This window comes from Cryptomeria japonica, chromosome 6, assembly GCF_030272615.1.
Source record: "Cryptomeria japonica chromosome 6, Sugi_1.0, whole genome shotgun sequence".
Classification (NCBI taxonomy): Eukaryota; Viridiplantae; Streptophyta; class Pinopsida; order Cupressales; family Cupressaceae; genus Cryptomeria; species Cryptomeria japonica.
In genome coordinates this window covers 672,710,078-672,726,918 of record NC_081410.1, presented here as the reverse complement: position 1 = coordinate 672,726,918, position 16,841 = coordinate 672,710,078, and the positions used below count along the sequence as shown (strand labels likewise).

The following is a 16,841-nucleotide window of genomic DNA, read 5'->3' as shown; positions in this document are numbered from 1 at the left end:
CTTTTAGGGTTTGGTCTGTTAGCCTTTGCGTTTTGAGTGTCGCCAAGGGGATCACCTGGATAGCAGGTCCTGCTAGAGTAATATCCTGATCCTGAAATTTGGCTAAGTTTGGAATGTCCTAATCCTGAAATTTGACAAAGTTTGGAAACTGAAAAACCTCCAAAAACTAGATTTTGCAATATGACTCCTGGAGGTCTGAAACCACTCTCAAACATCCTGAAAGTATATATTTTCTTATACTTAAATGTTATATTCCATAAAAATTATCCTGATGGAGAGTTCAAAAAGTCAAATTTTGCTCCTGACCCTTCCTGAAGGTCCAAAGCGAATTTTGCTCCTGACCCTCTCTGAAGGTCTAGAGCGAATCTTGCTCCTAACCCTTCCAGAGGGTCCAAGGCGAAAATCAATCTAGGACTCATTCCTTGCCTTATTTGACCAAATTTTGATTTGCAAAGCATTTTGTTTGGACTTTGGGATTGATTGAAAACCTTGAAGAAAATGATGAATTTTGGCCAAGATTGGGAATTTTGCTCCTGACCCTTGCTGAGGGTCCAGAGCGAAATTCATTATAAACTTCATTTGCCACCTTGTTTGAACTTGAAACCTTTTTCCTGGCCTTGAAAGCAATCTTACCTTGCCCTGTGAAGTGGTTTGAAACTAAAAGATTGAGCATTTTAGCCTAAATTGTGAATTTCGCTCCTGACCCTTGCTGAGGGTCCAGAGCGAAAATCTTATTGGAGCTTATTTTTTGCTAATTTTGGCTAAATTGTGATGTGCAGGGTACCCTGGAAAGGTGATTTGGAATCCAAAAGATGAAGGAATGTGCCTAAAACCAAAAAATCGCTCTTGACCCTTGCTGAGGGTCGAGGGCGAAAATCACAAAAACTGCATGTTTTCTTCAAAATGGTGCTAAGGCAAGGTTAGGATAGGGCGAAGAGACATCCAAATGCATGATCAATGATGTTTTGCTTTTGAAACTTGATGATTTTGGTCAGAAAATGAAAAATTGCTCTTGACCCTCAGAGAGGGCCCAGAGCGAAAATGTTGAAAATCCTCATTTTACCTTACAACAACGAAGCAAATTTGGATGGAGTGGTTGAAGCAAGGACATTGCCTAGTGGTGAATAAAGTTTTAATGAAAAATGATAAAGAATTAAGCCTAGTTTGCAAAAATCGCTCCTGACCCTTGCTGAGGGTCCAAGGCGAAAATTTTGGAAGGATGATTTTCTTGCTTATTTTGGAGGCTTGAACGTGATCTAGCTTGGTGAGAAAGTGTTTTGGTGAGGAAGTGAAGATTTGTGGTCAAAATTAAAAAAATCACTCCTGACCCTTGCTGAGGGCCCAGGGCGAAAAACACCAAAATTGCACTTTTTCTCTCAAACTGGATGGAGCAAAGTCTGGAAGTCAGTGAGGAAGCCTATTTGAAATGTCTTGAAGAGATTTTGAACGTTGAGAAATGCTAATTTTGAGCAAAAAATAGAAAATCGCTCCTGACCCTTAGGGAGGGTCCAGGGCGAAATCATCATGGAGTTTCATCAAGCCTTGTTTTAAAAATTAGTATTCTCCAAATTGCATTAGATCGCCAAAATTGCTAATTTTGAGGCATTTGGAAAATTAAAATTAAATTAGCATTAAATTAAAAGCATTTTGGCATTTAATAAATTGATTTTAAGCCTTAGAAAATCGAAATTTACTTTGGAGGCATTTAAAATTAATTTTTATCAAATTAAAATTCAATTAATAAGCGCTCAAGGCCTTATTTTGTTTTTATTAGCCAAGTCGGCCCCCTTTTTTTGAGATTTTACTTATTTTTTACCTCCTTTTTGCCAAGTCGGCCTAGAGGAAGCAAAGGGGTGAGCGCTCTATATATTGGATGAGTTTGTTTCACATTTCAAATCATTCATTCATCCTTTTTCAAGTGCAAAGTTGAAGTGCGAATTGGAGGAGCGAAATATAGCATGTTGGAGGCGAAATTCTACTAATTGAGGAGCAATTTGAGGAGCGAAATCCAGAAGATTGGAGGCGAAGTTTGCTAAGTGTTGAAGGTTAATGGAGGCGTGATTCATCCAAGAGGAGGCTATGATTTAAACTTTGCCTAGCGAAATTCATTTTTTTTTACATCATTTCTTAGAGTTTAATACTCAAGAGGAGGTATGGCGAAATCATCTTAACACCCTTGTTCAAGGTTTGATTTTGAGACATTTTTTTAGAAAAGTCTAAGTGTTGATTGGTTAATTAGGAAATGATAACTCTAGATTTATCATGAAGTTTCCTAATTAATATCTTAAATCTTCTTTTTGAGTCTTATTTTCTACCCTTTAATGCTCAAGGACTAATGTTGAAATGTTGTGTAGGTGTCAAGATGGCGACTCCAAAACTCGGAGGATCTACAAGTCGGCAGGCTCTCATCAAAGAAGATCCGGTCCAGGACAAAGATGATCTCCTCCAGCTCAGTCTCATCAAAGAAGATCAAGCAAGGATAAGGGCGACCTCTTCCAATCCAACATTCCAAGGCAAGATACATCATCATCCTGCACATCAAAGACAAAGGAAGTTAGAGCAAGGGTTCGTTGAAGGAGCAGATAGTTTCAGAAGAGTTAATTAAAGCTAGCTTCTCAGCAACATCAAATTGGCATCAACCAAGTGTCAGACGAGGTGGCATCCCAGTCATCACTCCTCCAGTCGGGTTGGTCCACCTCAATGTGTCCAGATTCAATGTACCTAACTTATGGGAGGTGGCACAAACTTCGATGTACCTACCCCAGCTATCCATTGGTTGAATTTTCCAGAGAAGACATGTGTCCAATTAATACAATTATTTCATTGGTCAAGCATTAAATGTTATGTAATGGTTGTAACAAACCCTAATTAGGGTTTTCATTATTGAATCTTGGCCATTGATCTCAAATTGATCTTAGCCATCGAATTGTATTAAGGGCACTATATAAGCCCCGACTCTTCATTTTGTAAAGGGCTAATAATAGAGGAGATAGATAGAGAGTAGTTAGAAGAGGAATAGTCAGTTGATAGAATAGCAATTAGGGTAGAATAGGAGGACAAGGCAAGAAATTGTTGCCATTGATTGTAAACAAACTCCATTTTCATTGAAGTAATGGTGAAGTGTGTCGTTTCTTGCAATATGCATGGTTTGTTGTTGAATCTTCAATTCTAGATGGTAGATGATTAGATTGAGTGAAGGAAATTGTTGAATGCACTTGTGTGGAATCCATTTAATCCATACCACTAGCCTCTTACTGATTGTAAGGACGCCTTGTGTGGTCAACTGGAATGATCATGCATTATCTTAAATGGTGATCATTGTCAGATGGTGTACGATTTGAACATATTGGAAGCATCCCTTAGAAGATCGCATTGAGTTGGTGTCGAATTGATCAAGCCTGATGGTGAGACCCAGCCCAGTAGGACTCCACCTAGTCATTCATCCATCTTCTCACATTCTAGGTAGTAGAGTAGATTTCCTGAACCTTGCATCTTTTGCCATTTGTTTGCCTTCCAGTTAGTTAGTAGGACTTGTGATTCCAGCAAATCAGACGTTCAGTCATCAAGTGTAAGTCCCCTTGTGATTCCAGCAAATCACATCATACCACAAAGAGCTTATCCACACGTAGAGATCCTACAACAAAGAACCTTGAAGTCATCCTGATTGATCCTTTTTGCGACATCTTTAGCATTCGGAGACTTTACTCGAGAGGATAAGGTACCTTTAGGTATTTTATTCTGTGTTTGGTCGTGCATAAAAAACACGTCAACAGGTCCCCCAGGTGGTCATTCAGTCAACTGCCAGTTGTCCCTAAAAAATTGGAGACCTCGTCTGAAGGTCCGAAACGGCTCACAGAGCCCCTGCAAAGCTCCATGACCCTCAGAATGAGTCCCCTAACCATGTCGTTGACCTACAGGAACTCGAATGGTAGGTCAACCCCTACTCATCTCATGTCACCTAGAAAAGGGGACATTACAATCTTCCCTTCCCGAAGATTGCTTGCCCTCAAGCAATCTGCACTTGCACGCTGAGAACCAATTCACTGGATCCCATATCAATCTGATAAACGTTACTTCACCCAACCGTTGCGCTACTCTGATATAAACATTTGTATACCCAAAGTGAAACAACTCATCATGGATCCACTGAAGAAATACACCACACATGTCAATACTAGGATCCCAAATCTTTGCACTGTCATATCCATCCATCATGTCAATTCTCATTATATTGCTGCTGCAAATCTGGACATCACCTAACCAGTTGAGAGTTTCACTCCAATTGAAACCATAAATACCACCAATCTTCAATGTTGAAATGGACCCATCAATAAGACAATTTCCAACAAGCTAAGTGTGATGGAAACCTCTCCAAAACCTTTGATCAGCGGCTGCAACTTGCCTCCACAAGTTAGTATGTCTTCATTGGAGGATGCCAAATAAATATATTGTTTAGCCATGCACCAAATATAGTCTCTTACACGCTGATCTTCATAGCCCACTGTCACATCTAAGAAAACTGAGTCACCAATTAATAAGTACATTGCTGCCCTATCATATGAAAGAGGTGACAAGTCCACAAATGAATAGTAGATGTTTTTGTTCTGCAACATGGATAAACCTTCAGTGGCTGGTCCACTATGAATGCCACCTAACAACTCATCAACTTCACATCTAGTCTTCCCAACTTGAATGTTCTCAATGCAAGGTTTCAAATTTGACTCATTAGATAAAGGAGAATTGCTGATCAAACTCAGAAAATCAAACTGATTTTTATTTCCATTCAATATATCTTCGCTGTCCTTTTCTTCCCTTGGAAGAAATAAAGATCTAATGGATGATTCTCTTTGTATCCTTGCGTCATCTAACCGATTGTGACGCTCTTTGACTCTTTGGAGGTGGTGTCTTGCTTGGGCAGCAAGCGTTTTTGCTTGGGCAGCTCTATGTAACCAATCTTCGTTCAACTTTTGGCAATGTTTTATATCAGCTGCCCCAAAGTACACAAAATCAAACTTATGGTGAGTTGTATTATTTGCATCAGCATAACCCATGCTTGTACCATAAGCACCCGCAAATGTAGAATGCAAATCTTTATTCTTTTCATGACCAAAGGCTGTCATATCTTGAGGAAGAGAAGTTACGTCACTGTTGTTATGGACTTCAGAATTATGATCATACCGTGGTGACAAATCTTTGGATTCACTACACACCATTAAATTTTGACTTTCCTCATGGCCTTCCCAATTGAGAAGAGGAAGTAGTGTGACAAATGAATCCAAACTTACGCTGTCCATTTCAACCTCATGTTCTTCATCAATTGCTGATTCAAAATCAGTCTTTGGGCAATCTGAAAACTCATCAAACCTCTCATGAATGTCTTGTCTATTGCTTGAAGTTACAAACTCTTCCTTCACATCTTCCACCAAAAATGATGGGACAGCGTTGTAACCAACCAAAGAGGCACCAATTGGATCTACATGTCTCTCAAAATCTTCAAATAGTTTCCTACCAATCTCACTGGTAAACATCATATCTGCTCCTCTTCCTTTGCTTCCCTTGCTCTCAATTGACTCTTGTTTTGTTCTTGGTTGATGACGTGGACTTGAAAACATCAAGTCATCTTCAACTGGTACACCCATGAATTGTGTGAAGGAAAGGTGGTTACGTATCTTTTTAGGAAGAGAGCAATACTTATCATAGTTGTTCATAACTGTATCATTGAATGTCTTGGTAGGAGACCTTCTCCTTGTACTTGTTGAAGGAGTTGTACCCTTAGACTGTCTGGAACTCCTTGAAGGTGTTTGTTCAAATTCTTTCCCTGCTTGTTTATTTCTAAACAACCCTGTCATGATGTCCAATTTGATTCTCAACCAAACTAAACTCAAATCTGAATTAGAACTCTTGATCTTCACCCAACAGGCTGGCAAGATCAAAGCTCTGATACCACTGAAAGATCCCTAAATCGATTCTTTGCTACCCTGGATAAGTTTTAATTAATAAACTATCTTTCAGAGCCTTTTGGTGTTCTTAGAGACTAGACAGAAGATGCAGAAAGTGTTGTTTATTTTTTGGTGATGGGGATTGCAACCATTAACCAATAATAACATAGAATTCAACTCAAAATAAGATATCAGCTTCTGATTTTATTTTTGACAGCAGATTACATTCAACTAGGAGTGAAGATACATTCACCAAAACAATTAGAAACATACCACATATCCAGTGCTGGGGTTTGTTGCTGATTTGCTATCCAAAAATGGATACAGGCATGAGTTGAAGGTACAAGGGCATTCCAGATGTACCAATACACTTATACTACCTCCAAATGAATTACCAATAACAAATTGGGCCAAAAACCCAATTACCAGCTGGAAATCCAAATTCTACCAGGCAAAATTATACAATTTTAGCCTTAAATCCTCACTGTTTTGCTCACCCTGATCTCAATTCAAGCCTGATGACTGTGATTTCTTCTACACGGTCCTTGCTGATCCTAACAATGAAGTTAAGAACAAGAAATGGAGTTAAAACCCTCCATTTTATTTATTATCACTCCACAGCCATCTGTAATGGTACGGCCCCCTTGGGAAACAGTACAGCTGCCAAAAGAAATAAGTAATGCACTGAAATTGAATGTATTCTTGCTCAGATATGATGTAATGACCTTGATGCTAATGATTACTGAGTTTGCTTGTTGAATTGACCCTCAATATGCCTGAAACAAGCTTCTGATGTGTTCCACGTGCCTCCTGTAGAAGGGATTCCGTCCTCCTGAAGACCAAATATGAGGTTTCCGTCTCAAACCTGCTTGCTGTTGTAAATTGTAGACCTGCAACTTCCAAGTTCTTCACAAAATAATATATCATGAATCAAGAATACCTCTAAGGATGAATACATGCATTCCTTACATTCCACGTGGGATGTACCTGCTGCAAATGGCGGCCCTAAGGCTGCAAGGATCACACCCAAGCTGAAGAATCAATCTGCCATTCTGAAACCCTTACTCTGTAGCCTGAATCCACAATGAAGAATGGCGTACTCAATCTCTGTCAACTATGCACTCTGCCTGAAGAATCCAATGCCAATAACTGCTGAGGGCTACGTCCCAACCAGTCCAGATCTTGGGGTTTGCGTCCCAGATGAAGAATCACTCACTGAGAGCAAATTCACAAAATAAGTTTGATTGTGTAAAAAGTTAATGAACAATTAGGTCTTCATCTCCTTATATCTCCTTTCCTTTCCAAGCCAAATCCTAAAAGGGAGTAAAGTTGGCGCATTATGAAAAGAGTGTTATTTTCTAATTATGGCGTCAACTATAGGAAAATAACACTAAATTGCAAATAAATAGCGTTAGGCATCCAAAAAGACTCCGGAAGGTGAGAATCATGTAGCAAAGTTCAAGACCTTTCCAACGAGCTATAACACATAGGCATATCAACCCAGATGAAGCCAAAAACCCCTTATTACTCTGAAATGACTAAATACATAGCCTTATTTTAATTTATATAATCGCTAACTTAGGAAATATTTAAATATATTAAAATATCTCCAAATATCCAATAACAGCCCAAAATAACCAAACAATCATGAATATAACTGTCACCTATCTGTGACCGATGCCGGAAAAGCTGAGCTAACTGGCAGTCCCATCCCTAAAATCTAGGGATGCTCCTAGAAACTAGGAAACACATCCAATCTTCCTGAAACTGAAACCATAGTATGGTCCCATGGAACCTCAAATATGAAAACTGCGACAACCTCCTAAAAGGTAGGGAATCTCCCTAAAAAGTAGGAACCTCTCTTCAAACACCTGTAACTGCTCAAAAGGATCCTACTCTGCTCCTTGGTCCCCCAAGTGGTCATTCAGTCAACTGCTAGTTCTCCCTAAAAAACAGGAGACCTCATCCGAAGGTCCAAAATGGCTCACAGAGCCCCTGCAAAGCTCCATGACCCTTAGAATGAGTCCCCTAACCATGTCGTTGACCTACGGGAACTCGAATGGTAGGTCAACCCCTGCTCATCTTAAGGGATAGAGGATGGTATGTTTGGTTGATAGCGGAGCCACACATAACTTCATTGACGAAGGATTAGTGATGAGGCGTGGGCTTTAGGCTGAGGAGTTTCCGGGATTCAGTGTCATAGTGGCTGATGGTTTTCCGTTGACTTGCACTAAGGTAATTCCCCAGCTCAGTATGTAATTTGGTTATTACACTTTGATAGGGGATTTCTACGAGATTAATCTCAGTAACATAGATGTTGTGTTGGGATTGGAGTGGTTGGAGTCACTTGAACGCTATGTTCAAGACTTCAAACAGATGCAGCTGGAGTTTATGGTGAATGGGAAAAAGACAATACTTAAGGCCATGATAGATGGTGGTCCTCGGGTGGTGTCAGCTAGAAGGATGGAGGCCCTTTTCAGACATGGTGATGTAGACTGGGCAGCACAGTATTTTGTTTCTTCTAAACCGGCTTCCAGCGAGAAACCAGAGTACCATGTGGATATACAGATAGTGTTAGATAAGCATAGTGCAGTTTTTGGAGATATACCTCCTAGTTGGCCACCTAACAGAGGATTTGAACATGTGATTAAACTGGAAGAGGGCTCAAAACCCATGATCACCACATCCTATCGGCACCCACGCCACTTTAAGGAGGAGATTGAGAAGACAATCAAAGAGCTTCTTAGTATGGGACATACAAGGCCTAGTTCGAGCCCATTTGCCTCATTGGTAGTGCTAGTTAAGAAGAAAGATGGGACGATGCACATGTGTATAGATTATAGGGCACTGAATAAGAAGACTATAAAAAACAGATATCCCATACCCAGGATCGATGAGTTGATCGATGAACTAAACAGGGCCGTGTACTTCTCCAAAATAGATCTGCGCTCTGGTTATCATCAGATACGTGTCAGAGAAGAGGACATTCACAAAACTGCCTTCCGTTGTCATTACGGGCATTTTGAGTTCCTGGTCATGCCCTTTGGACTCACAAATGCACTGGCAACATTTCAGTCTTGTATGAATCATGTGTTTCGGAAGCAGCTGAGGAAATTTGTTTTGGTCTTCTTCGATGGCATCTTGATTTACAGCAGAACTTGGAATGACCATTTGCATCATTTGGACGTGGTATTGGGTATTATGGAGGTACAATCACTTAATGCAAAAGCCTCTAAATGTGAATTTGGGATGATAGAGATCTTGTATCTAGGACATATCATTGGCGTTGATGGTGTGAAAGTGCATCAAGAAAAGATTCAGGCAATCTTAGACTGGTCACCACCTAAAAACATATCTGAGTTGAGAGGTTTCTTGGGGCTGTGTTCATATTACAAAAGGTTTGTGCGAGGGTTCTCACAGTTAGCTTCTCCACTGATCGACTTTACTAAGAAGGGTGCGTTCTCATGGTCAGAAAGTGCACATTTAGCTTTTGACAAGCTTAAGGATGCTATGAGTTCGTGTCCAGTGTTGGCATTACCGGATTTCACACAACCATTTGTTTTGAAGTGTGATGCATCGGAGCAGGGAATTGGTGCAGTGCTAATGCAGAACCGACATCCGATCGCTTATGAGAGAAGAAATTTGAGGGACAATGAGAGACTTTATTCTACATATGATAAGGAGATGCTAGCAATCATGCATGCGCTAGCTAAGTTTAGGCAGTACCTGGTTGGGACTCGTTTCATAGTGCATATAGATCATAACAGTCTCAAGTATTTCCTAGAGCAGAAGGATTTGAATGAGTGACAACAATAATGGGTAAGCAAGATTCAAGCTTACGATTTTGATGTGGAATATGTAAAAGGAAAGAAAAATGTTGTTGCAAATGCTCTCTCTAGGAAACCCACTCTTTGTTCCCTCACTCAGATTGCAATTGACTGGAAAACTCAGTTATTGGTTGAGTATTCAAATAATCCTTTTGCTTGTGATCTTATTGATGGTAAGGTGCAAGATGATAGATATGCAGTGATGAATGACATTATCTATTTTAAAAACAGAATCTATCTTGTACTTGGTTCCAAATTGAAGAAGAAAATGTTGGAGGCACTACATGATTCACCTGTGACAGGACACCCAGGTTTCTTCAAGACCTATCGCCAAATTTGTGAGAGGTTTACTTGGAAGGGATTGAAGGATGATGTGCTCCAGCATGTTAGAGAATGTGTGACTTGCCAACAAAACAAGTCAAAACACACATTTCCTACAGGTCTTCTACAACCTTTGTCGATTCTTGAGCAGAAATGGGACAGGATATCAATGGATTTTATCACAGGGCTACCTCGTGTGCAGGGGAAAGATTGTATCTTTGTGGTAGTGGACCAACTTACTAAATATGCACACCTCCTTGCTGTTCCTACCGACTCCTCAGCATTGCAGATTACGGAATTATTTTTCAGGGAAATCTTCAGATTGCACGGATTTCCCAAAACGATTGTGAGTGATAGAGATAGCAGATTTATGAGTATGTTCTGGCAAGAGTTGTTCAGATTGGTAGGAACTGAATTGACACCCAGCACCAGTTACCATCCTCAAACGGATGGGCAGATAGAAATAGTTAACAAGTGGATTGAAGGCTATTTGCGAAACTATGTTTCGGGAAAATAGCGTGCTTGGGTGAGGTGGCTCTATCTTGGTGAATATTGCTACAATACCACCTATCACATGTCCATTGGCATGTCACCTTTCAGAGCTTTGTATGGATATGAGGCTTTATCATTCATGGATTTAGCATTTGATGACAGTAAGGTTCCACGGGCTAGAGAGATTGTGCAGAGCTACCAAGACATTCTCAAATCACTCAGAGAAAACATACAACATGCTCAGAACCAACAAAAGATATATGCTAATAGGCATCGAGTTGAGCGGTCTTTTGAAGTGGGAGACTTAGTGTTGCTACGTTTGCAGCCATATAGATAGACCACATTGAAGATGAGTGGGGCAGAAAAGCTGAAACCACGTTTTTATGGACCCTACAAGATTCTGAAGAGAATAGGAGAGGTTGCATATGAATTGGAGTTACCTAAGGGCAGCAAAATACACAATGTCTTTCATGTCTCTTGTCTTAAAAAGGTTCTGGGCCAACATACAGTTGCTTCTCCCGAATTGCCTCCACTAGATGAAGAGGGGAAGTTGGTTTTAGTTCCTGAAGGCATTGCAGATTGGAGAGAGAGGAAACTGAGGAGCAAAGTGGTATGGGAGTATTTAATTAAATGGAAGAATTTGCCACTTGAGGACGCAACTTGGGAAGGAGAAGAGATATTGCAGCATCCTAGCTTGAAATTGCTGGAGGACCAGCAATTCCAGGAAGGGAGGACTATAATGTCCCCATCTTTTTGACAGGCATTTGGTTGTCAAACTCTAGCCTATTCTATTCCTTGGGTTAGATGAAATAATTTAAGGGCATATGTGAGTGTGGGCCGATAAAAAAACTCTTATGACAAAATTATTATTAAGGCTCACTTAATCATTAAAGAGGGGGACCTAATAAATTATAATGTTATTGTGCCTAGGCGGCTTTTCATGGGGTCTAATAAACATTTAATGTTATCTTCATAAGCTTGTCTCCAACGTGAATCTGGAACCTTCAAGACAATTCGATGGCTTTTTGGATGAAAAGGATTTATAAGGTCAATCAATGCTGAGGAAAGGATTATTCAGCTTGTTCATTTTTTTTTTATTCTTCCATCGAGCTTAATAGTGCTCTCTAGGACGAGACCCCTGGTTTGTGTGTTGGGACGAAATCCCCAGCATATGTCGATTCAATCTTTAGTGTTGCACAAAGGAATCAATATTATCAGCGGCTCATCATCCTAGTGAAATAGCAGTCTATGCCTCTCAATAATATCGCTTCATGGAAGTAAATGGGCGGCTTTTTGTGTGATGCATGGCCGACATTTGTAGGGCCTGAAGAAGATATTCCAGAGCCAAGGAATCCTACAGTGATCTGTTTCAGGTGCAAGGCAGACTGACAATCAGAGTTGCAGCTGTGAGAAACCAGTCCCGAGTAAAGGTGATTAGCAGTAATGACAGACTCTCAATTTGATTAGCAATTGGGTTGATCTGGGTATGAAATAAATCCCTTAGTCCATACATGTGCTCAGCAATATGGTTAATTTGTATCGAATATGAGATGAATAAGTTCAATAAATGTAATTGAATTTAGTTTGTGCCTGTCCTAAGTTATTTGATTTTTGAATAAACATAGAGTGCATGTTCAATTGAATAAAAAAAATTGATAAAAGGAAACCAAGCTTGATAGGAAAATAAAGTTAGAATATTTCATTTTGGCCATCCTTTTAGGGTGTATCGTCTAATCTCCAATTTTCCACATTGTCACCATTCATGTCTTCATCTATGCTGAAACTGCCCTCAGGAAATGGGAAATTAAGCCCTGCTTTGTTACGATGTTTCTTGAATTTAATGAAAAAGATATCGTAGTAAAATTCTTTAGAGAACTCAAATTTTTGAGAATAAAGAAGAAATAGCCATCAATCCTCCCCTTTTGGGTATACACATAAATCAGCTGGGGCTTTGTCTCGACAGGCATTATATTCATACGAAAGAATAGGATTAATGAATAACATGACTGGGTCGAAATTTTGAATTATACTTCAATTGGCTAGAGCAAAAAGTACCAATGGATTTATGATGACAAGAAAAAAAGCTTCTAATAGGAGACAATGCCATTTGAAACAAGAAACCTAAGTTTTCAAAACTTAGTGCAATCTCATCTACATTGCAATTTGGACAATTATTTTCGATTTCAATGTCATAATCATATTGCCTATTCCCCTAGTCATACCTATGTTGATAATTTCTACTATTTCAATGTCTATCAACTGGCAGTTGCCTGTATCCATTACCATTATCTCATCAGTATCTAAATTTTTTAGTTAAAAACAAATAAAAATCAAATAAGGTAAGTGCTTCTGGAATTATTCTGATAATATGGTCCATGTTAGAGTTCTCTTACCTCCCTCTGCTGTGAGGAAATGGAGATGGATTGTTATCATGATAAAGGTCAAGAAAATTAGAAGCGTCGTTGTTTTCAGATGTCTATCTAAACTAAATTATCAATAGTTTAGAAACGACTGATATAACTGGCATGGGCTAAAGCCCACTTGTGGATAGCGCAAGATCTCCGGCAGATCATCATTTATGTTGATCATGCTAGCCTCCCAAAAGTCATTATTTTCTTTGAAGTTCCAGCTTTGGTTACAATAGTTTTAGGTGAAACTGGGACATCATTATTGTGGTTGTGGTTGATTTGAAGACTAACATTTTATGACTTAAATGTAAAAATACTCAAATACAAACCTGTAAAAATACAAATTTAATGTATATCACATACAGAGTAAATATTACTACAGATGTATCTATAGAGAAGAGTTTATTGATAAGTCTCAAAACTATAAACAGTATGTATTGTGAAGCAATATTTATACCTACCTAATGTAGAACTATTTCGTTTGGTTGTAATAGGAACAGCTTTCATCTATATCAATACCCTTGTTACACTGCCAAACTACTTGACACTTCAATAAACACCTGAAATACAGATGGTCTATAATTTTAATCGATTTCCTTGTACAAGAATTCATCGTCTTTTTTTCGCAAAATTGATTTGTTAAACTGTATTAAAATTTTATCTTCTGATCTATGGAAATGGTTCTGATATTTAATTTGGCTTTTATTATGTAGATACAGAGGTTTATGTCATGGTCTTCAGATTCTTTTTATCTGCCAGGGTTGTTGGAAGGTTACTATGGCTAATGCTCCATTTTATTTGACAAAATTGCTTGAGAAAAATTTATAATACCACTTGCTTAAAAACAGAGCATAGACAAGTTATGTGAACTGTTTAGCAGAATGTTTGATTAAATCTGAATCCTACTTGTGAAAACATTATTCCAGTCTGATTCAAGATAGGAATATTTGAACTCATATTGTCCTTTCTATAAATCTTTATTTTAAAGTCGTTCTGGTTTTTTTGTTGATTTGTTTATAGTTCCATTGATCAATTTTATTTTTAATAGCTAAATCTGTTCTAATTTCATTTGAAGTCATTACAGTGCCACACAATATTGGACCAATAAATCATATGCCTAGGTATTTTTGTATTTGTCATATTAATGTACACTATTTTACTTAAACCTTCCATTTATTTTACACGTGCCTCATGCTAGCAGATCATGGAGAATTAGGAGGACATGAAGACGTGATCACCATTCCAAGTAGCTCCTTTGAAGATTCATCAACGCCCTCAGAGCCGAATCATACAACTATTCCATCAATGGGCTCAATGTCCATTAATTGGCTCGCACAGCTATGTCATCAACTGGCTCAGTGTCCGTTGATTGGCTCATACGACTATGCCATTAACAGGCTCAGTGTTTGTTGATTGGCCCGGCTGCTACCAAAGCAATACTGAGCTCCTCTCAAACAATGTTTTAACGAATTGCCAGGATACCGTCAGACAACTTAAACACGTATGTGAACATACACGCCGCATGGAAAATTCTGAAATTAAAATATTTCAAGAAATCAAGTGAACATTCCACACAACATGTAGTGTATTAGAGGCCTTCTATGATATGTTGTGAGATTTACGATACGATGAGCTTTATGAAGTGGATAGTTCTGCTGATTTGAAATGTTCATTCTACAGCTTCTTGGATGATGTTTGGTACACACACCCTAAGTAAGTGAAGGGGTGCATGTTAAGCTGTTTTTTTTATGCCACAAAAAATAGTAATACGATCAGCTCCAACTCTATTTTGGTGGCCGAACAAGACTAATAAAACAAGCACTCTTGTAACAAATGAGCGTTGTGCTACACTGCATCAAAAATGGCACAGCTTGGCTGTTGCTTACTATATACTCACAGCATTCTGAGTGTACATATTGTTTTTTATCAAATATATATAACAAAAGTTGGCACTATTAGTACCATTGAATTCTCAGTGTACATATTTTCAGCACAGCTACTTCATGTACATAAACCATTGCAAGCTACACAGCAACCTCCTCCTACTGCCAACATCAAGGAACAGTTGGGTAATTACAACTACTTTGTTACATTGTTTGTACACTAAATTCATCTGTTAACATTCATGTTTTCAAACACGACATTCTATATGTGGCTAACTTCGCTTGGTATGCTCTTAACTACAGATACGCAGAGCCTCAAGTTGACACAGATCACATCTTTCCTCTATGAAGACCATCAACTGTACAATCATCACAATCACTGTACTAATCAATACAAAAGTGTGCAGACTGAAAATCTTTTAATTGTTGACATTTTCACTATAAGATTTTGGCTGCTGGAATTAAGATGTCTTTGTGCTTAACAAAACTCTGATTCAGCTCAATTGAACTCAACTATGATGGATTTCAATCCAGAAATCTTTTTATGGAAGGCTCTGAAATCTGTGTTGAAACTGGCTGCTATAATTAACTTGATTAATGTTAGTAATGTAAGGCACTGACTTCTGTGTTGAAATTGGCTGCTATAATTAGCTTCTCTTTGTGCTTAACAAAACTTTGATTACTCATTAGCAAATGCATTTAGTGATTGTAGTTGTATTTTTTGTATCCAAAAACAGTTACATAATATCATCACAAGCACTGTACTCATCATTGTCAGCTGTTCACTGCAGATACAAACCTTTCAGAGAATTTCCAGAATTCCACGAATGCATATTCAGATTACCTCGTAAGCTTAACAAATTTATTTGACAATGCACCAGTCTATGATATTTAGTTACCAAGATACAAAGTTACTAAAAGTAAATTGTTCACAGCAACAGTTCATACCCTGTTAACTACAGATACATGGAGCTTCTAGTTGAAACAGACCATATCTTTGATCATGAAGACCTTAATCTGTATGGCTTGCTCGTGAAGACCTTCAATTGTATGCCATTCTGAAATTGTATGACAATGTTCCCTATACAGCATCTTGTACCCACTTCAGTATTTAATATTTATCACATCTTTAGCTAAATAGATTACAAATTTATAGTTTTCATCTTAACAATCTAAACTTAAAACCTGCTTCTGTGATATTTTGCAGCTCACGACAGGGTATCTTACAAACTTTGCATTTTGGCCCTTTGTAATGTATTGCTTCAATTGTTGAAACAGACCATATCTTCGATCATTAAGACCTTCAGCTCTATTGCTCGCTCATGAAAACCATCAATTGTATGCCAATATTTTAAAGCTCAAGACAGTGTATCTAACAAACTATACATGTTGGCCCTATACACTGCAGTCTCCATGCTGCTGTTTGGCAAACTCCTATCTGCTCACCGTTGCATGGAAAATGCAACTGCTAGTTGTATTTATATTGTATCAGGAAAATATGCTTGAGTGGGATTTCTATGCTGATATTAGTGGAGAGGTTTGGTTTGCGACTCACAGATTAAATAGTCTATGGTCCTCATGAATCTGGTGGGCTACAAAATTAAAGGAGGACCAATGAGTTGTTGTTAAGAGTCAACCGCAGGAATTCCTTTCATGATATATTTAATTTTTTTTTTCTAATTTAGTTAATTTCAATTTTTAATTAAATTTATTTCAATGAATTTAACTATTTTTAATATTAGAATTTTAAATTTTTGGCATAAATAATAGAAATTGAAAGTTAAAAAATAAAGATTGACATTCATGTATAACTGAAATCTTAAATATGTGAAAATATATCTCAAAACATAAAGTATTATAAGAAAGTGCTTGATTTTATTTCTATAAATATGTATATCTTACAAATGTGTAGAATGATTTAATCACTTTTTAAAACATGGAGATCATATTTATAGCACACTTTCATGAAGT

The 16,841-nt window shown here is 38.2% G+C and overlaps 1 protein-coding gene across 10 annotated transcripts in view; it reads left to right on the top strand.

Annotated features, from left to right (window-relative positions):
* LOC131050891 (pentatricopeptide repeat-containing protein At4g02750) overlaps window positions 1–16,517 on the top strand; it is a 37,411-nt gene extending 20,894 nt beyond the window's left edge. For 3 of the 10 annotated variants that reach the window (XM_057985185.2, XM_057985188.2, XM_057985181.2), the window contains 2 exons: window positions 14,189–15,056; window positions 15,174–15,331. In XM_057985185.2, coding sequence (XP_057841168.2) covers window position 14,189 — 1 coding nt within the window. In that variant the 3' untranslated portion in view covers window positions 14,190–15,056; window positions 15,174–15,331. Of the gene's footprint in view, window positions 1–14,188; window positions 15,057–15,173; window positions 15,332–15,661; window positions 15,937–16,077 lie in introns of those variants that run through there. The other 7 variants (XM_057985194.2, XM_057985190.2, XM_057985186.2 and 4 more) reach the window with 5 other exon arrangements.
* The last annotated feature ends 324 nt before the right edge of the window (window positions 16,518–16,841 follow it).